This window comes from Hemicordylus capensis, chromosome 6 (genome assembly GCF_027244095.1).
Source record: "Hemicordylus capensis ecotype Gifberg chromosome 6, rHemCap1.1.pri, whole genome shotgun sequence".
Taxonomy (NCBI): domain Eukaryota; kingdom Metazoa; phylum Chordata; class Lepidosauria; order Squamata; family Cordylidae; genus Hemicordylus; species Hemicordylus capensis.
Genome location: NC_069662.1, coordinates 84,793,190 through 84,816,425, shown reverse-complemented (window position 1 = coordinate 84,816,425; position 23,236 = coordinate 84,793,190). Strand labels below are relative to the sequence as shown.

The 23,236-nt window shown below is 45.3% G+C and overlaps 1 protein-coding gene across 1 annotated transcript; it reads left to right on the top strand.

Moving 5' to 3' along the window:
* The first annotated feature begins 15,710 nt into the window (after positions 1-15,710).
* Positions 15,711-21,672, top strand: LOC128330563 (uncharacterized). Its single transcript, XM_053263628.1, has 6 exons — positions 15,711-16,041; positions 16,487-16,510; positions 17,188-17,216; positions 18,397-19,575; positions 19,756-20,399; positions 21,351-21,672. The coding sequence occupies exons 1-5, from the start codon at positions 16,010-16,012 to the stop codon at positions 19,902-19,904; spliced, it is 1,413 nt and encodes a 470-aa protein (XP_053119603.1). The 5' UTR covers positions 15,711-16,009; the 3' UTR covers positions 19,905-20,399; positions 21,351-21,672.
* The last annotated feature ends 1,564 nt before the right edge of the window (positions 21,673-23,236 follow it).

The following is a 23,236-nucleotide window of genomic DNA, read 5'->3' as shown; positions in this document are numbered from 1 at the left end:
TCTTCTTCATTGTAGGGACTGGGAGCTAGTGGCAGTTCCCATTAACCTTAACTGAGGGTTCCTAATAGTTTATTGGGCCTGTGCAAAGCTTTGGCTGAAATAGAATATTCCATAGAGTCCTACTGGCAACATGGGGAGGGTACACTGTTCAATGTCGATGGGGCTTCTTTTAACGGACTCCTCTTGACCTCCTGACCAGCTTGCAAGGTGTACATGGAGTGCTGGGAAGGATACTCTTCCCAGCACTTCCACCAAAGAGCTCTTAATGGAGGACTCCATTTCTCTTAAAAGGACCCTCCTAGCACTGAGAAAAGTGAAGTACTGTCACCACATTGGCAAATGGCTCACATTGAAGGCTGTTTGCAAGACTGCCCCGGCTTGAAAATAGTAAACTAGATGGATCCTCAGTCTGATTCAAGAGGGTTCTTCTTCATCTTTATGAATCCTATTGATTTCAGTGGGAGAGTTACAATAATGCCATTGAAATTCATGAGATCTAAAAGTGCTTAACTGCCTGGAGTGTGTCCAGAGGAAGACAGAAAGGGATGAAGAAACAAGTCTTTGCTGTCCTAGGTGAAGATGTCCAAAGCCCTAGAGTTTCTACACATATCTGAACTGTTCTGTTCCAATGGATGGTATTGCTTGACTACACCTTCCAATTAAAATTTTGCCATTGCCTTTGGGTCTTTGATATGTACTCATTAGCCTAACCTGAAAGGGAATCGTTCCCCCTTCAATTTTTTTATTATTATTTGTGTTTGTAGATCTGTGTGAAGCTTGAGACCTTGCTTTGTTTTTGTATTTCCAACAACAGGTTGATTTCCTCACACAAATTGTACTTTTAACCTGCTCTGAGCTAGTTTTCAAGAACAGTCATCCCAACATAGCACACACTGCATCATTCATTTCAAATTCAGATTTCCTTCTGTGTTCAAGGGAGTATATTTACATACAATTCCTGCTACAGCATTTGAGAAAGGGAATGTGAATACCAGTGTTTTGCGGCCACTACATGCATAAACAACATTCCAGAGATAATGGCTGATTCACAGAACCAACATGAATATGATGAGTAAGGAATATAAGAAATAAAAGAACAGCCTTGCTAGATGATACCAAGTCCTAATCTAACATTCCTTTCCCATCAGCAACCAGCTAGGTGCCTGTGAAAAGCTCATAAAGAGAGCACGAAGGCAACAACCTCTTCCTGTGGCTTTTCTCCAGGCACTGCAGTGCTGTCTACTTGCACAGGAACTATAGTATACTACCTCTGAAAATAGAGACATTTATCTGTCATGGCAAACAGCTGTTAATAGACCAGTTCATGAACTGGTGATGAACTGTTTGCATCTCTGATCATCTTACGGATCACACCACACCCTCTTTTTATCCCATGTGGGTAGTAATTGTGAATTAGAAGAAAGCTTACACGTGAGATTACCACTAAGCAGGTAAAGCATTAACTGGTTGTTTGAATCATCCTCCTTGAATAAGTCTATGGAGTTCTTCTCACAATCAGTGCGAAGAGCTCCGGGGCGGTCTGCGGAGAAGATGGGTTTAACTTACCTTCCCAGCAGGCGATCTACATTGGCGGATTTGAAATGTACATTTTCTGAGTTAATCTGCTAGCAAGAGTTCAGGTAATCAAACAAAAGGATCACAGGACTGAAACAGACTCAAAGACCACAGTACAATCCCCCTCCCATACACACCTCTATTAATAAAGCAATCCAAAATTTGAGTGTGCTGCATCATGATTATAATATACTATGAGCAGGCAACAGAGTGGACAAGGCTGACTTTGGCGGATCGGCCACCCAGATGAGCAGTGGCTTCCCCTGCAGCTCCGGGGATTGGGGTGCCAGGCAGCCCTGCCCCCGCCCCCTGGAGCTCCATAATGCACCACACAAGTGCACCGTACATTATTGGGATCCTCCCCCCCCCAATGTGCTAACTGTGGCTGCAAGCAGCTGCGGCTGACATGATTAAAAAATGAGGTTAAGGGAACACTCACTCCCTTAACCTCATTCTAAAGGGAGGCTACCTAGGCCGGTTTGCCGCTGTGTAGCTGCTGGGATCAAATTTTGCGCGTGCAAAACTGGGCTGGGCTCCCTTAGCCTGGTTTTGCACACATGTGTGAATAGCCCCTCTATCTTCAGATAAAGTAATATAGCCCTTTAAATCTTGTAGAAATAAAATTGCTTGTCTTGACTTATCATAAAACCATTAGAAGTATCTTTCTCTTCTCAGCAGCTGCAAGTCCTACAAATATTCAGCAGTGTTTGCTGACTTCAGTAATGACATAAATATTTGACTAGAAAAGTTGGGCAGATCAGGGATAATTTACATGACCAACAAATTGGCTTCCCCACCCACCCATTCCATCAGATCCGACTGCAAGACAGATGATGTCTTGGTACACCAGCTATGTGAATCAACCATTAGAAAGGTTTGCTTGAATAATCTGGACTGTTTTAGTAATCCAGGCCTCAAGCTGAGCACACATCTGTGATGCAAGTTACCTGGTCCATTCTGTTGCCTGCTCATTGTGTATTATAATCATGATGTGGCACACTCAAATTCTGGATTGCTTTATTAATAGAGGTGTGTATGGGAAGGGGATTGTACTATGGTCTTTGAGTCTGTTTCAGTCCTGTGATCCTTTTGTTTGATTACCTGAACTCTTGCTAGCAAATTAACTCAGGCAATGTACATTTCAAATGCAAAAATTGCTCTCTATTATCCCTCCAATAAAGGAGATAATCAGAGATGAAAAATCCTTACATAGATTGAGAAGACTAATATTGGATTATGAGATTTAGGGTGCAGAGAAAATCATTTTTCAAAAATAGTAGTACACCTTGTGCTACTGTACTACTAAGAGAAAGCTACTCTGCATATTCTAAGCAGCAGCAGAAAGTGAATATATGAGTCATGGAACTGTGAGAAGTGCGATAGACAGAAAAAGTCTTGCAATGTACTGATAATTTCCAAATATCTGAGTGATACATTATTATAAGAAGTCACTCATTTATTACTGCATTGGCTCATTTAGCCCTGGTAAAAGTCTACAATGAATTTATAATTATTATTATAATTTATAATAATAAAGATCAAAGTAATAGCTCATATTTTCTGTAATAGGTAAGTAAAATTATTTTTAGTTCAAAAGCACATGCTCATAATGGACAGTGATTTACACATTTTAGCTTCAATATTAATTGTTTCTACTTTCTTGTAATTTGGGACACTCAGCTTTCTTACTTCTTACTTTATAGAGGCAAAGTAAATGTGTCCATTGTGCACTTAATACTGCCCAGTGTGGAGTTTTTACAGGAGCAGACAGTCTACAGTATGTGTGGCATCTGTATGTGTCTCCTTCAACCTATGACACTAACATTGTGTTCTGGCATAAAATGCACCCTGATGCCATTTTGAAAGAGGCACCTTCTGTCTCCTTGTGCTACCAGCAGCTGTTTGAAAACGTATTACTCCTGTGGTGAAGAACACTACTGGTTTTCCCTGTTGGTCAACATTAAATTTATGGTCAACATTTGCAAATGTATTTCTGAACCTACCCACCTCAGTAATGACAGACTTTCCCTCAAAACATTTCCCCCCACCCTCTCTGCTTGAATGATTAAGATGATCCTGAAAATCCAGTAAGAGCACCTCAGTTTTTTCAGCACCCTGGATAGCTCTACACTTAATGCTATTTGGTTTACAAATAGGATTCTACTACAACAGTGCTGGCATAAAGGCACTCTCAGATTGAGAACTCTCATGGCCATCATAAGGGCCTCCTAAGAAGCACATTTCCTCAAACACACACAACAAGATTTAAGATCAAATCCACCTATTTGTTTTAAGAAAACAACCCCCAATTCTGAAACTACAAGAAGAAAACACACACTTCACAAACCCAAGCCATGAGAAATAAAACACACAAGCACACCATTTTAGAAAACAGAAAGAATATGACTCCCTCCCTCAGAGTATTCTGAAGCAAGAAACACAAAATCCTATTTGTTAAAAAACAAACAACTAAATCTGCTGTCCTCTGATTTTTATTCCCTATCTGGGAATAAAACCTATGCAACCCTGTGGCAGCTCTGAGTAAACATGTACAGGATTGAGCTGCAAGCCACCTAGCCAAGAATAAAAGAACGAAACAAAACACTGAACTTAAAGCAAGAGAGGGAGAAAAAAAGAGCCTCCTCCCTCACCTAATTTTGTTCTGAAACCAGAAAGTTGGGTTGGCATCTGACACCCTTTTTATAACCTTCTGATGTGGCCTGACTTGGAGGCTACTGTTGTTGGAAGTGGGAGGAGGCAACACTGTGGGATGAAGCTGGGCTTCTCAGCAGCCCAAGTGAAGTCCACTGCTCAGTGCAGACCCAGCTGCAAGGGAGGTCTCAGGTCCTTGTGGTGGTGTTCAACCATAGAGCTGTTGCTGAAGCTTCATCTACCCATGGGTCAAACTAATGCCATGTCATTATTGGGGTGACACTTTGGAAACTTCAGCTGGTCCAGGATGCAGTCGCAAGGGTCTTGACTTTACAAGACCCTCAGAACATATTAATTCTTCAGGTGCACTGCTTATTAGTTTGTTTCCAGGTGTAATGGAAGGTGCTGGTTTTATCTTTATAAAGCTCTAAATAGTTTGAGATCAGATCTTTCTTCCCTGCTATTTTCCACAGGTATCTGCTCATCTAATGAGAACATGAGCTTATCCGCTGTTCACTTCTTCCTATTTTTGTTTTTCAGCAGGACTCTTTTATTTTGTTTTATATGATTGCATATTGTGATTGGTTTTTAAATTTTCATTATGTAAACTGCATACATAGGATTGAGGGTGATGCAAAGTTATTCCTTTTTATTATTATTATTTTGCCTGACCAAGGCAGGAGCCCTGGTATGCAAAAGAAAGTCCAGGGCTCAGGCCTGATGCTGCTGTCACCTTGATATTGGGCTGACAGGTCCAGTCCCTGCGAAGTTTCCTGTAGGTTTGAGAGATGCAAAGACAAAAACAGAAGGGAAGAAGCTGCGGTTGATAACTGGGCAAAGGGGCACCTTTAAAAATTGCTTTCCTTTTTTATTCAGCAGGGGAACAGCAACCATCCTGTTCATCCCATCACAGCATTCTTCCACATAGCTTTAGGTGGTATCTCCTCCCTTGTTAGCCTACTTTCCAGTAGGCTTATGAGATCACCTGGCCTTCCACGCATGTGTCCATCCGTGTGATCATTCCTCCCTCCCTATCAACTTTGCAGTGCCTGGACCAATAGGAACCAAATCAGATACAGTTTTAGGGACAGATACAGACACCTCAACAGCATAGTTTGTGATGACGTCATCCACCCCAATTCAAGATGGTGGATGTGTATACTTTTGAGGTGCAAGTGGGCTAACTTGCAAATCTCCTAACCGATTTGAACCAAATTTGCTACAGCTGTAGGGACACATAGGGATGCCCTAATGGCATGGTTTCTGATGTTGTCATCTACCCAAATCCAAGCTGGCATTTGTGTGAACACTTGAGGCACAGGGGTGCTAACTTGTGAACCACCTAACCGATTTGAACCAAATTTACTACAGCTGTAGGGACACAGGGATACCTCAATGGGATAGTCTGTGATGATGTCATCCACCCTGATTCAAGATGGCAGACATGAAATAAGCACTGGTATTACTGGCAATCCCACACATATGCACTAGCGAATGGAGAGGAGAACTCATATTCTCATGAGGTCTTGCCTGCCCCAGTCTGGGCTAACTTCCAGCCGGTTAGCTGGTATGCTTGTTCCCGGTACCTGCCATGGTTCCTCCCAAATTTTGGTGCAACTGGCCACTTGAGGTGCAAGTGGGCTAACCTGTGGACCGATTAACCGATTTGAACCAAAGTTGCTACAGTTGTAGGGATATTGAAAGGAATGTAGGCAGATTAGTTCTTACTAGAACAACTTGTATTTCTTTTTACATTGTGAATCCCTTTGGAACAGGGAACTATATTTTCTTTCTTTTTCTAACCTATTTTTTCCCCCTATGGAAATTGCTGTAGAATAACTTTTTAAAATATTCTAAAGGATAATAATATCCAATTTCACCAGTGGATTTAAAGGTAAAGAATACATCTCCAGGCTGAAAGTTGGCAGCCCTGTTCCTAGATGACCCAGAGGGCAAATAGCAGACATAGAGGTCTTCAGTTAAGATCAGGAGCATGGCAGAGGCCAAGGAATCATTTCCCCTCTCCTCACATCATAGTCCTGAACCTCATTGCACTCACAGTTGCTATGTACAAAAACAAACATATATACATGCAAAGCCAAATGATGTATTTACAGTCACATCTAGTTTGAACCTATGTGTTTACTGGCTAAGCCATCTTCTATTTGATCCCCAATCCCATCTAAGTTTCCCCACTCCCATCTTCACTGACTAGAGTTTTCGATGTTAGGCGGTATATAAATGCAATAAACAGACAGACAAACAAATACATAAATAAATTTAGACTGTAAACTCCTTGGGGCAGGGAGCTGCATTTTGCTTAAAGTACGACACAACTAGCTTCCTGACATCTGGTTCTGGCCCTGGCTCAGGTCGCCTGACTCCTATTTTGACCCTTTTCCTCCCTCCCTCTGCCCTCAGAGGCCACAGTACTCGAGAGAGGAAGGGGTTTGTTTCACCATACTTTTCCTTCTCTACTCCCCTTTTGGCTCTATCCAAGGCTCACTTTCTCTGTTATTCACACATGGCTTCATGCTGTGGGGTAAATGTTGAGCGAAGCCACTTTGAAGTACACTTGAGGAAAGTACATTGAGGAAAGCAGCTCCTCCTCTCTGCTCTTGGGTTGGCTTTTGATGCAAGTTCAGATGTTTTCCTTTGTGTTTTCCTTTTAGCCAATGGTGGGAGGTGGGGGAGGGAAGAGAGTACTGAAGAGCTACATCTGCATTTGGAAAGAGAGTATCCTTATCATGCTAATGAGCAGGGGCGTAACTATAATAGGGCAAGGGGAGACAGTTGTCTGGGGGCCCACTGCCTTGGGGGGGCCCCCAGAGGAAAGTCACATGATTGACTCCCCCAGCCACGCACCCGCCCGGGCTTCCTTCAGTTGTATTCATCCTCCGAAATTGATGTGAGTGTTAAGACCTGGAGCTACCAGAACAGCAGGTCTTTCTCTAGTGCCATTACATGACTTGCATCATCCACAATTTACAAAACCTTTTAAAAATAATTTAGGATGATGTTCTATTGTGGCACATAGGAGATATATGCTTTTTGTTACCACTATTCAATCTCATTTAAGATTTCTTTACTTCACGAGCTGAGCATCAGCGGGGTCCCATTTTAAAATCTTGTCTCTGGGACCACTCCAACCTTGCTATGCCCCTGCTAATGAGTCAGTGCCTCTCCCTATTTACTCCAGTGTTTTCAGAAAAAGTAGCTTAAAACCAGCATTTTTAAAACCCGGAAATAGCTCAAGATAAGCTAGAATTCACTTGTGTGTGGAGTGGGTCCAAGAATCTTGAAGGGACTTCTGGGTAAGTTTAGCTGGTGTGTGAACACACACACTCACTTCTGAAGGAGATTCGGGGTAGAAGTCCTGTGTATAAAGCCTCCAGAAGGCCAAGATGTCCGTTTTACAGTTACTACCTTCCTCCTCACCCTCCCTGAGTTGATACTGAAATAAGCACTGGCATTGCTGGCAATCCCACACCTATGCACTAGCGGAGAGCGGAACACATATTCTCATGAGGTCTTGCCTGCCCCAGTCTGGGCTAACTTCCAGCCTGTTAGCTGGTATGCTTGTTCCCAGTACCTGCCATGGTTCCTCCCTAATTTTGGATCTGCCCAGCACTTTCTCTGCGGTAATCTTGCATGCCAGCAATGTCAGGGAAGGCCTGCTCCCAAATACCTGGTTGTATACTAAGGTTTTAGCTACATTTCCTTCTCTCCTGCCTTTTAATAATGCCAGCATATTATCTTGACTTGGTAGGGTGATTTTTGGTTGTGATTCCATTAGTGTGCTGAGCTGATTAAAATTAAAGGTCATGAGACAAACCAGATTAACTTGGTCTGGTTATCTGATGATGATTCACTGTGCATGCTGTGCTTTCTGTGTATATTTAACAACTATGTGCTGCATGGCTGAATGAACAAGCTAACACTTATAAATATGTATGGTCTCAAGGCATACAATTACACTCCTTTTGACAATTAAGTACAACAAGGTCTAGTTATCTCTATTGGAGATTGTGTAAACTGCACTTTCCAAAGATTGCATATCAGGCTTTGAATTCCTTCCAGTCCAAATCCAAATCCAAACATTAAGAAATTCAACCTGGAGCCCACAACAATGGCTTGGAACCAAATAATCATGTATGGAAGGAGAAAAAGTATTATTACCGTCCTGTGAATACTTGTGGAAGTACTAGTGCGAGACTTCTCACAATACAGTAAAGGAAAGATTGTGCTGTCGAGTTAGTGTTGACTCCTGGCGACCACAGACAGTACGAATATGAAAACAGTGAAGATTTATATACCACTCTTCAATAAAAGTTCCCAAAGCAGTAAAAGTACAAGAATATACAGGCAGAATTGCATTAAGTTATGAGAAACATGGTGAAAAGGAAGGTGTGAGGTAATTCTGAAGCAGTTAGTAATAGAATGTGAACTCTCAGGGAAGTGGGGGAGGGGAGACATATTGGGAAAAGCAGGTGGGTAGTTATAGCAGTATGGGGGGAAAGCATTGTGTGGGATTATTTCTGAGAAAGCCTGCCCATTGTTGCAGCATCCTTTTCTTCCCCCTACATCCCTCGCCTCTCTTCTCTGTCAGGCAGAGAGAGACTCCCTCACAGAATTACCTCACATTTCTCTCAGTTGACAGGGTCCTGCAGATGCAACACATAAACGCACAAACTCTCAAATGCACAATCGCACACAAACGCGGATGCAACACGGACATTCAGACGTAAGACCCAAATGTGAAAACACAGAAGCAAAGCACATGACACAAATACAGATGCAACACTAACTGCTGGATGGGGTTTCACTCCCCCAGAAGAAGCAGGTGCACAGCTTGGGAGTACTCCTGGACCCAGGCCTCACCCTGGTATCTCAGGTGGAGGCCATGGCCAGGAGTGCTTTCTATCAGCTTCGGTTGATTCGACAGCTGCGTCCATTCCTTGAGGAGGATGATTTCAAAACAGTGGTGCACCAGCTGGTAACCTCCCGGCTTGACTATTGCAATGTGCTCTACGTGGGGCTGCCTTTGTACGTAGTTCGGAAACTTCAATTAGTTCAGAATGCGGCAGCCAGATTGGTCTCTGGGGTAACCCGGAGAGACCATATTACGCCTGTTTTGAAACAATTGCACTGGCTGCCGATATGTTTCCGGGCAAAATACAAAATGCTGGTTATTACCTTTAAAGCCCTGAACAGCTTAAGCCCAAGTTACCTTAGAGAGCGCCTTCTTCTGCGTGATCCCCACCACACATTAAGGTCATCTGAGGAGGTTTGTCTCCAGTTACCACCAGCTTGTCTGGTGGTGACTCAGAGGTGGGCCTTCTCTATAGCTGCTCCAGGGCTGTGGAATGCTCTCCCTGCGGAAATCCGCAATTTGAATTCTCTATTTGCCTTCAGGAGAGCCCTTAAAACGTATTTGTTTGGCCTGGCTTTCCAGGGTTTTTAAATCTGTTTTAATATTCTAACCCGATGTTGGGGCTTTTAATCACTGTAATTGTTTGTTGTTTTAAAATGTTTTAAAATTGTTAATTGTTGTTATATTGTTTTTAATTTGTTTTAGCTCTTTACTGTTTTAGTGGTTTGTTTTAATTGTAAACCGCCCTGAGCCATTTTGGAAGGGCGGTATACAAAACAAACAAACAAACAAACAAACAAACAAACAAACAAACACTAGTGTGCACACACACAACACAAGCACATGCATGCAACTTAAATGCAGAAACACACACAAATGCAAAGATGCAACACAAACACAGAAACGCTGATACAATACACAGATGCACAAATGCAAATGCAATATACAAACACAGACACAATGCACACACAAAAACACACAGATGCTGCACAAAAAATGTGCAAACACAGGCACAACTCACACAGAGAGACATGTACACACAACTCAAACACAACACATAAGCACACATGTGACCCAAACATGCATGCAACATAAATGCAGAAACACACATAAACACAAGACACACAATGCACAAATATGCAGACACAATGCACAAACACATACAGATGCAACACAGAAACATATGCAACAACCTCCATGCACACAGTCACACAAATGCATGTAACACACAAACACAGAAATGGAGAAAAACACACTGTACAACACAAACGTGCACATTCATAAGTGCATGCACACCACACAAATGAATGCATTAAACACCAATTTGTGTGTTGCATCTCTATTTGTACATTTGTGTGTTGCGTCTTGTGTTTGTGAGTTTGTGTGTTAAGTGTTGCATCCAGGTTTGACTGTCTTTGAGGCTCGTGTCAAGATGGGGATGATGGAGTGCCTGGCATCAGAAAAAGATGCCCCACGTTGTCTTGCTCCTATACTGCCTTATTAAGCATCTGTGAGTTGACCTGTTTTTAATTTACATCCTTAGCTTGCAGGGTGGGTTCAACATCTGGGAGGGGGCCCTCTTCTAGCACCCTTCATCACCCTTATACTGACTCAACAGAAAGGAGGTTTTGTGGTGCACTTCAGTAAAGACTGGATGACAGCACCATGCTGAGCTTGAGAAAGAGGATCATTGGCTTGCCTCTTTTTTGTCGGGGACTATAGACTTAGAAGATGCTAAAAACTGTAGCATTGTCTATAGTCTATGGTGGTCCCATAGACTATAAAGGATGCTAGAGTCACTAATGTCTTCTATAGTCTCAGGTCCATTCCAGTGCTGTTTTCAAAGCCTCAGATGGTTCACGGAGCACCAGAGCGGGAGGATGAGAAGGAAAATGCCGATTCGGTAGATGAACAGAGTCACATGGTACCCCAGGCAGGGAGGCTTGCCCTGACACTCCAAGAGATAACCACACTACCTGGCCCTAGGAACTTCCTTGCTGAATGAACTGAGAGTTCAAGTTTTTTACTCAGTATCTGAGAATGCAATATATTGAGGCTATTCACATAACCTCTTGAAAGCAGGCTAAGGGAGCTCAGACCGCCTTCGTGGAGACTCATGAGGCGAACCCTGACTGGGAGGCTCCAATAAGCCTCCCAGCCTTGGGGGTCTCCCCAGAATGCCCCGCACATCTGCACAGGGTGTTCTGGGACTTCCAGGCTCCAGGCAGCCCCCAATCCCCGCCGCCCTTACTGGCTCCATGACGGAGCCGGTAGTCGTGTGGGCGGCCGAGCTGGCTGCCCAGGGCGAGCTCCCTGCTCGTCTGCAGGGAGAGTGGGCTAAGCCTGCTTTCCCTGCAGAGCCCAGTTAAGCTCTGTGCACAGATCATGTGTAGAGCCTCAGTTGGTTTTCCTGTAGCAATACAGTAGGGCAGGAGTTTTCAAACTTGGGTTGCCAGAGTTTATTGGGCTACATCTCCCATCTTCCCCAGCCACAATGGCTGTGGATGATAGGAGTTGTAGTCTAACAACACCAGGCAAACCAAGTTTGAAAACCCCTGCAGTAAGGCTAAGATGCTTCATAAGGCAGTACAAAATCAGGACAACATGGGGCATCTTTGCTGGTGTCAGGCACTCCATCCTCCCCATTTTGATTTGGGCCTCAAAGACCAAGGAAAAGTGTGGGTGAATGGAGGAGAAGTTGGAAGTGAGAGCAATTTGTGACATTGCACAACATCATTATTTATCACATGACATATCTGTTAAGGCATCAGCCTTAGGTTATGATTTGGAAGCTTTGTGAAGCTTGACTCAGATTGAGATAGCCTTAACTCTCGTCTTAAACTGGCAGGCTTTTTGACCAACTAATATTACAGCTGAGAGGAAGCTTAGTCACCATGGGAATGCTGGTTTTGATGGCATCTTCATGGCAGACATAAAGAAGTAACCTTGCACTGAAATGTTTGAGGTGAAGCTTGTCCTGGTGTGGAGATAAAGTTGTGAGAAAAGTTTCAGTGCCTAATTCCTTCATGTTTGGAAACATCCATTGCTTGCAACAGGGGCGTATCTAGAGCGGGGCAGGCAGGGCACATGCCCCAGGTGCCACTTGAAGGGGGGCACCAAAATATTTTTTTTTTAAATGGCTGAAAACAAAATGGCCTCCACGCATGCTCAAATGGCCTCTGCGAGGCCTGGCATGGCCTAGGGACTCACAGAGGCCATTTGAGCATGCACGGTGGCCATTTTGTTTTTGGTGGCCATTTTAAAAGTTTTTTTAATTTAAAAAATTGCGCACCCCTTCAAGTGGCACCCGGGGCATGTGCCCTGCCTGCCCCACCCTAGATATGCCCCTGATCCCATGGGTGCAATGGAGCAGCAGCAGTCTGGATGCTGACATGGATTCACATGTGCCTTGTCAGCACTGGTATTAACCAGTGTCTTTATGCCACCTTTATGCATTATATATTATGTAAACATTCCTATGGCAAAATAAATGTGTTGCTACATTGTATTCATGACAGAATCATGCCATCTTCTCCATAACTGGCCATTGATAGCCCCTGATATAGTTTGATTGATTGGTTGGTCAATAAAAGATATTACAAAAACAGCAAAAAATGCTAGTGCTGTTTCCTTTTAAGGAAATTGAAGTGTGCTCCTTGGACTGCCATGTAAGCATACTTGGAATCAGTGTCCTTGAAAGCATATTATGTGTACAAATAAGCCCTATTCACAAGTTACGTTCAATGCACAAACAATGGTACACTTCATATCTGTAGCCTGTGTTTGAGGGGCCTGTACTCAGGTCCACCTTTTAAATGAATCCATGTACAAGCATTCGCAGAAAAATGTGTACATGTGTAGCATCTGTAACATCTGAACATAATCTATCATCTGAATAGGGCTATAGATATAAATAAAATCAGAATTTATCTGATGGCATTTTCAACTCAGTACAGAAAGGAGTGCTTACACATGCATTGTAGAATGTGGAGCTGGTTTTATCACCTTTTTGAGACAGAGGAAGCTACTTATGGATGTGGATTTTAAAACATCAGCACATGTGGTACAAGAAGTCCATATAGAGTTTTATGACCCCTTCTTTGCATTTGTGCACCTTTTGGAAGTTTGGAACTCATGAAGCTATAAAACGAAGGGATTATTGAAAGAATAGCTGGGTGCTTTTAGATTTTATGTATTAGCCCATATGAAATATTAACATAATGGGTATTATTGGTTATTTTAATGTGTATGTATATGTGAATTTTGATGATTTTAAGGATTTATGCATTGATTTGAGTATATATGTGGGTAATTTAAAACAGTATATATTAAATATCCAGCAACTTTCATCCTTTGGTATGTTTTGAGAAAAATCCTTACAATATTAGGTTGCAGTTGAATGTGTCCCCTTAATGTCTTTTTACAGATTTATTTAATATTGCATACAGCAAAGGTTTTGTGTGGGTGGGTTCTTGTGGTGCAATATAGAGTTTCTGTTGGACTCACCTAGGTCCTTCTTCTTTTTGTTGCCATTCTTTCACCTGAAACATGTCCTTTATTTTTATTTATTTTTTTGTGGGGGGGACTCTTTAAAAAGTTGAAAAACTTCTGTGGAGAGGGGTGGGAAAGTTGGCCTCATGGCTGTAAACTATGAGAGCAGGTCCGCCCTTCCCTGTGCCAGGGTTGCACCTAGGCAATTGGGGTGCCTCCAGCAGCCACCCTGCGCCCACCACGCCATGCCTCTGTTTTTTGGTTTTTTGTTTTTTGCATAATTCAAGCCACCATGGCATGTGTGTGGCTGAAGGGTGGGCCGGGGGGTGAGCTGAGCAGGACTTGCCTCCCACCCCCCCACCCCTGGTGGTGGTGACCGGAGTGACCACTCGGCCTGTCCATTCGGCCCAGAGGCTCTTGTTTACTGCGAGGTGCTACAGCACACCGGTGCAGTTAAAATAGATTGCCACAAGCCCATGATGCCACGCGCTGGAGCACCTTGCAGTTATCAAGAGCCACTGAGCTGAATAGACAAGCCCAGTGGTCACTTCGGACAACACCGGGGGAGCAGGTAGGCAAGTCTTGCTAAGCTCACTCCCCAGCTGCCACTCCTTGCTTAAATTATACAAAACAAAAACACCAGACGTACGTTGTGGCGAGGCAGGCACAGGTGGTTGCAGGAGGGAGCCCCCCCTGACCATTTGGAGTCTGCCCCTGGAGGCCATGGACCAGGGCCCCAATGTCCGGGGGTAAGAGTGCCTCTGCCCCCCCCCAACCAGTCAATCCTCAAGGAAAAACATTCTGAGCAAAAAACACTCTGAGCAAAATGACTTTCAACAGCAACTGAGTGCTTCCGTATTTCTATGTGACACCTTTTTGCTTCCTGATAAAATAATATACTGGAGAGTAATTGCAGTGCTGTTGGTGGCAGCAGCAGCCAGAGGGGCAGGAAGTGAGGGATGCATACCAGCTGACAGAATGTCAACAAAACATTAAGCAAAAGCACTTTCAACAACAACATATGGTTTAACTATAGTGGCAGAAATAATAGCTGTAAGGAGGCAATTGCTAGAATGCCTAAAAATGTAAGAGTAGCATCTTTAGCGGGATTCATCCATCCCCTCTGGGGCCATGAGCTACCATGGTGGGTCTTTTGAGAGGTCAGAGAGGAGGTCCCTTTGTCCAATGTTCATTTTAATGTGCAGTACATCAAACTATATGCAGCAGAAACTAAGATTTTGTACAGTTGTGCCTATTGAGTTTAATAAGGATGTGGGTTGTTTCCTAAGAAGAAACAGAGGGGGCGGGGATAATTGTTTGCTTTCCATTGTCATAACCTTATACAAAAAGTACATTACAGCCTTCTGTTGCACCCTCTCATTCTTTGTGGGCCATCTTCATTTTTTGTGCTTCCCCTCTTTCTTTTTCCTTATTTCCCCTCCCTCCCTCTCGGTCACTTTCGATTCATTCGCCTTTTTCCTTCTGTAAGCAAATTCTGAAGGAAGGGGATGCTTGTGGGTAGGGGTGGGCTGCAGCCGCTGCTTGTGCAGTTGGACACAAAGTTTATAATAAACCTGCATGCTTCCTCTGTAACATGTAAGAATGCAAAGGCAACAGCCGCACCCACTGCATGTCCCCAGCATCTGGCATTCTGCCTGTGCACCTGGAGGTTCTCTATAGCCATCATGACTAATAGTCACAGAGGGATCTCTCCTCCTTCGTGAATGTTTCTAACCCCCTTTCAAGCCCATCTAAGCCAGTGGTCATCACTGCATCTAGAGGTGGTAAGTTCCACAAGTTAATTGGCTTTCTTTTTGTGTATTCTGAACAGAGACGGGCCTCAGTGCTGAATGTGATTTAGAGGAATTTACTAGCTAAAGGACTTCAGCAAGTGATTAGGTGGAAATCTAATCTAAGTGATTAGGTGGGAAATTAGCTGGGGACAGGCAATGGATGTGGCTGTTGCCTTTGCCCTCTTACATGTTACAGAGGACTCATGCAAGGCTTATTATAAACTTTGTGTCCAACTGTACAAGCAGCAGCTGCAGCCCACCCCTATCCACAAGCATCCCCTTCCTTCAGAATTTGTTAACAGAAGGGGAAAGTCAAATGAATAGAAAGTGTCATGTGGGGAGCAGAGAGGGCAGGACTGGGATGACTTGCCCCTGGTGCTCTGACACTTTGAGCTGCACCCCCAAGACAGTGTTTGGATTCAAACCAGAGCCAGCATGACCAGTAACAGTAACTTGTGACTTCACAGTCAGCCACAGAATTCTGCCATCATGGTTCCCCTTGGAAACCTGCGAAGATTCTGCAGCAGGCTCACTTGGCAGCGTTTTAGATTAGCTGAAGCATCTTCAATAAATTGGCTGTCTTCGGCTGTCAGTTTATTAGCAGCTTATCAGCTTAGGTGTCAAGATGGGTGGCTGTTGGTCATGTGTGGCCTTCAGGTAAGTCTCCGGCATGGTGGGTGAAGCAAAATATAATGGCGGTGTGGACTTGGTTTTTAAAGATGCCCTTCCGTTGTTTTAGCCTGTCTGGGCAGAGAACTGAAGCCCAGCCTGCTGTGTTCACAAGTGTTTGTGCTCCCTGTGGGAACTTCAGTGGTCACAAGTTCACCACTACTATTCACACCACACAGCTTCTCCTTGAAATGCAGGCGGCCCTCGAAGGTCACCTGCTTGGCTGATTTCCACTGTGTTTCTTAAGCTTGTAGGTCCTAGACCGGTGAAGCTGTATCACTCAGGAGCTACTGGCTGGCTCCTTTGGGCCCACTTGGGGGGTTGTGGGGAAATCCTGCCCACCAATTGAAGCTGACTTCAAAATCTGCCCCTCAGCACCCCCATGTTATTTCCAAGAACATGCCTAACCTTTTCTTCTTTCATGTTCCCATAGGTCTCACCCAGAGGCAGAACCAAAGTGAGTTGCTCTCTTCTCTACCCTTGACTCCTCTTAATGCTTTTGGCTCTGGTGTGGCCAGCTGAAGGGATGGGGGGGAGTGATGAGGGGGAGGTGTTCAGACATAGCCCAAACCCAGGTGTGGCATATATTGCCTCATCAAGGTGAGCCCATATCCTTTCCATGTTCAGAATGCCAGTAATTGGCTGCTGAATCAAATGCCAATTTCATCAACTGTCCCCTTGATACCTTTGGCAGGCTGCCTCCCTCCTATTTAAAAAACAAAACAGCATGTATGTGTCCCTTTGGGGGGGGACTTTTTAAAAAGTGGGGAAACTACACTGGAGAGGGGTGGGAAAGCTGGCCTCATGACTGTGAACTACGAGAGCAGGCCCACCCCCCGCCCCGCCACAACCAGTCAATCCTCAATGAAAAATACTCTGAGCAAAATGCAGTGAGTGACATTCAACGGCAATTACATTCACTGCTCCCAACTATGGAATCATCCAAAATTAGCAGGGCCAGCTAGAAGGATTAGGGGAGAGGACATACTTGGCTGCATGTGAGTTAAAATTAGAGGGAGGGCACATACTAGTAATGCCCCTAGTAATACTAGTAATACCCCTAGTATTACTGGGGGAGGAGACCCTCTCTTTCCTGTGATTTGCTACTAAGAATATTTCTCCTTATCTCTGCAGGGATGAAGATGAAGAGGGGGCACTGACAGGTAAGTGGATGATGAGAGTGCCTGCTTCTCCTCAGGGCTCCCCAGCCCCCCAGGGAAAGCCTCCTTGGAGAACTGTTTCTCTTAGACAATGGAGAGAGATGGGCAGACATCCATCTGATGGATGGATAGCAGGAGGGCAGGTTCAGCCACCTCTATCCTTTGCTGTTGATGCAGCCAAAAGTGTTAGAGGAGACTGGGGGGGGGCTCTGGGAGTCACATCTAGCTATCCTCCATTTGAGGAGGAGATGGGGAAAGGGCTGTGGCAGCAGGCAGGTAGGTTTGGTCATTCTCCTTTAGAGGTTGTGCACTTTTGAAAAAGTCCTGCGAGAACCCTTTGCCCACACCCAGCCCCAAAACATCCTCTGGGTCTTTTTCTCCCTGCCTTCAAGAAGAGGAAGCTAATTATTTCCAAAGTATCTCATTTTTTGACAATTACATGGGTCAAGATGGAATTGGAGGATCACCTGAAAACAAGGGCAACATTTCCTGGCCAATGTGCTCTGAGCTTGGTCCAAAGAGACTCTTTCTTTCTCCGACCACAGTTTTCTACCTCTAGGAGCCAGGCCCGCATTCCTGAGATCACAGCTATGCTTCCTGCTTATGGCATCCAGGCAGATTTTCAAGACCCCCCACCCCACTAGGCCAAGAGGCTGTAACTGGGGGTTGGTTCGTGAACCAGAGATAGTCCATGTCAACCATCAGCTCCCATTCTGCTCAAAGGAGAAGCTTCTTTCCTCACACAGTAGGGAGAGCCCATAGCCCAGTAGTGGAACAATTGCTTTGCATGCACAAGGTCTCCTGTTGAGGCTTCATCATCTTCTGTTAAAGGATCTTAGCTAGCTAGGAAAAGGCCTCTGCCCAAGAGTAGCTGCCAGCCAGAGTAGGGCAAAGAGAGCCAAGAGTATGACTTGGTAGAAGGCAGCTGCACTTGTATGTACAGCAGACAGAGCCTGGCCATTGCACTCCCTTCTGAAGTGTACTTGGTGAGGGCTGTCTTGCCAGTCAGTGCTATGCAATGTACTCCTCTTCATTCCTTGCTTGGTTCCTTGGGTGGCCCACCTCACCCACAATCCCAGGCTACTTCCCAGCTGGCTAACCTAGGCAGAAAAGGGAGGCCATTTCTATCAGGCCTACAAGCCACGACCATTTCCTGATTCCTGCTTTATTTCCCCTCTTTCAGGTCATCCCAGAAACCCAACCCATGTTGCACCATATTCTGGGGGACTCCCCAATTTTGGGGGGGACACTCTGGGGAAAGAGCTCATTGAGGAATCCTCCATGCCAGAACCCATTCCAGCACCTCGCATCACCAACAACATCCTGGGGGAAGAGCTCACTGAGGAACCCTCTGTGACAGAACCCCTTCCAGCACCTCGCATGACCAATGACATCCTGGGGGAAGTGCTCATTGAGGAACCCTCCATGCCAGAACCACTTCCAGCAACTCGCATCACCAACAACATCCTGGGGGAAGCACTCATCGAGGAACCCTCCATGCCAGAACCCTTTCCAGCACCTCGCATCACCAACAAGATCCTGGGGGAAGCACTCATTGAGGTACCCTCCGTGCCAGTACCCCTTCCAGCAACTCACATCACCAATGACATCCTGGGGGAAGCGCTCACTGAGGAACCCTCTATGCCAGAACCACTTCCAGCACCTCACATGACCAATGACATCCTGGGGGAAGAGCTCACTGAGGAAATCTCCATGCCAGAATCTCTTCCAGCACCTCGCATCACCAATGACATCCTGGGGGAAGAGCTCACTGAGGAACCCTCCGTGACAGAACCTCTTCCAGCACCTCGCATCACCAACAACATCCTGGGGGAAGCGCTCATTGAGGAACCCTCCATGCCAGAACCCCTTCCAGCACCTCATATCACCAATGACATCCTGGGGGAAGAGCTCACTGAGGAACCCTCTATGCCAGAACCCGTTCCAGCACCTCGCATCACCGACAACATCCTGGGTGAAGTGCTCATTGAGGAACCCTCCGTGCAAGAACCCCTTCCAGCACCTCACATCACCAACAACATCCTGGAGGAAGAGCTCACTGAGGAACCGTCCGTGCCAGAACCTCTTCCAGCACCTCGCATCACCAACGACACCCTGGAGGAAGAGCTCATTGAGGAAACCTCAATGCCAGAACCCCTTCCAACACCTTGCATCACCAGTGACCTACTGGGGAAAGTGCTCATTGAGGATACCTCAGTGCCAGGTCCTTCCATCCTCACAGACACTCCAAAGGAAGCAGCGTCTGTGTCAGAGCCCTTACTAGAGCCTTCCATTGCTGATTATTATCTTCAGCAAGAAGTAGAACTCCTCAAAGGGTTACAACATGACTATGTCCAGCAGCGTAAGTATTGCGACACCTCAGAAACCTTTTGCATATACACCCAGCACAAAGATCAGCTGCAGTTTTGATACCCAGCCCAGATGATGGACTAAGCCCTAACACTGCTCTTTTTGCAAGTCACCAGCACTCAGCCTGGTCAGAACATACAACATTTGTTCCTTTTTGTTCTCTTTGTTGCAGAACTGAGGGTTCGCCGCATTTCCCAACAGTTCCCTCGTTGTCTCCGGGCCATCAACCTGCAAATTGGACACATGCGGACAAGGCTCATCCGCAGTGAAGTTTGGCTGCAGTGGTGGGAAAGGGAAGGTATGTTCACAGCATGCCCCTGAAATTGCTGCTGGGCTAAGAATGGCTCTTTTGTTTATATCATGTTGAAATGCTTGATTTGAGTCTGCATCTAAGGTTTCAGTGGGGAGGCCTGTGAGTGGGTTGTCAGTGCTTGCTGAAGTGTTCCTTCGTTTTCTGTCTTTCATGTGTCCAAGCTCCAGTGCCTGTAATCCAAGCAGCTTCTCAGAGTGAGCAGTGAGGGCAAGTGATGGTGGGTGTGGTAGGATGTCAGCCTTTGCAGCTGACCTCCTTCTTCTTCTTCTCTCTTGCAGATGTTCCTGCAGGCCCTGCGGCACTTCTCCAGCCCTCTGGGTCTGATTCATCATTGTCCTCTGCCTCCCTTGAGGTTGCCTCCATCCCACCCTCCACCTCTTCCCTCCTCCTGCATCCCTCTCCAGCTCCTCCTCCTTCCCCACCTCCTCTGGAGCCGGACCTCAGCAATGTGAAAGAAACTCTGCAGAGTTTGGTAGAGATGCAGGTCCATCAGCTGCGTGACCGTAAGTCTCACAGAGGCAGCACTCCATAACCTCTACCTTTTCCATCCTCGTTATGATTTTACAATCTAAAAAACGTATAGTCTAAAAACAGAGGCAGGGATACAATAGAAGAAGTAGAGGGAAGCTGAGGTGGGGGCAAGTGGGGGAAAGATGTGTATGTATTTCAGCTGCACCTCCTTAGGACCAGGGAGACCCAGGTTTGAATTCTCATCCAGTCATTAAACTCTCTGGGTGACTTGTCCCACAGCCTAACTTACCTCTTAGGGTTATTGTGAGGGAAAAATAACCATGTATAAACCTCCCTGAGCTGCTTGAGGAAGAGCAGAATATGAATGCTAAGAGGAAAACAAATATCAGCCCTTTTGAGTTTAAGCTGAGATGAAATAGGAAACCAAGGAGGATGATATACAATTGTGCATATTGCAAATCCTCCTTATAGTGTCATCAATGTACATGGGCAAAAGTTCCCTGCCACCAGGAGCATACAGTCTAAAGTTTGGCTTTGGAGAGAGAAGTGAGGAAGAGGAGGAATTGGAAAGGAAAGCATAAGGGGCATTCAATTCAAGCCGATGGAGCTGCCTCTACTGAGGCATTACACCAAAGGCTGCGCAGTGGAGGTGGGTTTTCAGGTATCATTGGAGGGATAGGAGAAAGACGAGGGGCCACATCTGAGTGGCTGTTCCAGACCCAAGGGTCAGCAAGAGGGAAGAGAAAGAGTTGTTTTAGAGAGCAGGAGACCTTCAGGTGGCTCCTGAAGACACAGAAGCTGGAAGAGCAAAAATCAATCTGAAGAGGTGCAAGTTCACCGGGGGGGGGGTACATAGCCATGGAGGGTTTTCAAGACAGAGAGGAGGAGTCTGTGCTGGGCATGGAAGGGGACTAGAAGTCCGTGCAGGGACTGACATGGTGGAGGACAGGCCCCTTCACCCTGTTTGTTTTCTCTCCTTCAAGGCCAAAGAGACCTCCGCAGCTGCCAGGAATGCTTACAAAGCTTCAAGGCACTGAGGGGACAATTGAGGCGGCTAAGGAGCAGACTGGCCAGGGTGGAAGCCACTATGGGGATCGTGGTTCCTCCAAGGGAGCTGGACGTTGCTGAGGAAGAAGGGGAAGGCAAATTAAAAGAGACAACTGTGCTACTATCTACATAAGTAGCAATAAAATGCTGTGTATATATTTTTAAAAAATTAAATATTTGTTTTAATAGGATGTAGAGATAGAACAGCAATAAAACTAGCATATTTATTGTTTAAAAAAATAAAATGTTTTATTTTAAAGAAAATACATTTGTCTTGCTTTGAATATTCTTTGGGTAGAGTTGGGTAAAAAGGTCTTTGGGTCAAACTCAGCTACAGAAAAGACTCTCTTGGCCAGTCCACTCAGGGCCAAGAGATGTTTGAGAGGTTCAAGATGTAGCTCAAGGTAGACAGTTCCTTGCCAGGAGGCTCATACAGAGCTTGTCTGCCCCAAAATGTATGGCTAGGAGGCTGGATTTTGGCCCTGAAGAGGGCTCTGCCCCGTGTGGAAGAGGATGGAATGGTGATGCGGAAGAGGAAGCTTGATTTAGGGCAGGGCTGCACAACTCCAGCCCTCCAGCTGCTGTTTGGCTACAGTTCCCATCAACCCTGACTATTGGCTACTGCAACTACTGGGGACTATGGGAGCTGTAATCAAACAACAGCTGGAAGGCCCAAGTTCGAGGCCAAATGTTATTCTCCAGCCCTCTTATTTTCCACCAAGAGCCAAAGCAGCAGCTGGAGGCTTAGATCCAGGTGGAGTCAAACTGAGTGACTGATTTGGCCCTGGGGAAACAGCTAGGAGGTGGCACCTCCATTTCCTTTGCAGGAAGAAAAGCCGTGGGGGTGGCTCTCTGTAGAGCATGACAGGAAAGAACCAAAAAAGGCAGCCTCCATATCAGGCCACCTCCCAGGACCTTCCAGCCTTGCTTGTACTCTGGCAGAAGAACCCAAGGAGACCACCTTTATATCATGAGAACTCTGTATCAGACCAGGGCAATCCATCCCTGCTGATACTTCAGGGAAAGAGAATGAAGAGGCCCCCTACATAGCAGGCCTCCTCCCAAATGCAGGATCAGCAATGAGATTAGACCTTTAGCCTCCAGGCTGTTTTTCTGCTGGAGAAGAGAGAAGAAGGAAAGCCTGAAAGAGAGCACTTGTCACTGCAGATGTTAGATTTGATATGACAATGAAATAAGACAGCAATGCAGGGACCACTGCATTAGCTACACAACTCAGTGGTCGAATGCCTGTCCTTGGCCATCTCTAACAGCCCTTAAAGATGGTCAAGTGTAAGGACAAGAATATGTTTGCTCTTGAGGCACATTGTGCATGCACTGAGAAGAATCATTAGAATCAACAGAAGATGCCTTCTTAATGGGATACATTGGGCTGAGTGTTTGCACCTAGAACAACACATCACCATGGGAGTGCTGTGCCCATGAATGCACTAATGCAAAGAGGTGATGTTTCAGACAAATGGTGCGCCTGATTCAGACAGCTCTAGGCAACAAGCTTGATACTCTGGCAATGATTCAGGAATATCATCCAATCTTCAATGTCAGTTTCCTTTTAAAAGTGAAGAGAGAGTTTCTGTAATCCTGACACCATTATTACATTTTATTAACATGCTAACTGGATGGTCATACATTGATTTTCTTAAAAGGATTCAATTTCCTGGCCAGAGTGACCAACATTTAGTCTACTAATTGTTTTAACTTAAGAGAAATAAACAGCTCCAGGAGATATGACTGTTTTGGATGCCCCTTAATAAAAACGGAACTACTTCTATAGAATTTCCTTATTTTGCCAAGACCAGATGGC

Coding starts and splice junctions, on each gene's coding strand:
- LOC128330563 (XM_053263628.1), top strand. CDS start 16,010: ATGGGTGGCTGTTGGTCATGTGTGGCCTTCAG. Junction 16,042..16,486: donor TGGTCATGTGTGGCCTTCAG/GTAAGTCTCCGG, acceptor ATGTTCCCATAG/GTCTCACCCAGAGGCAGAAC. Junction 16,511..17,187: donor CACCCAGAGGCAGAACCAAA/GTGAGTTGCTCT, acceptor TTATCTCTGCAG/GGATGAAGATGAAGAGGGGG.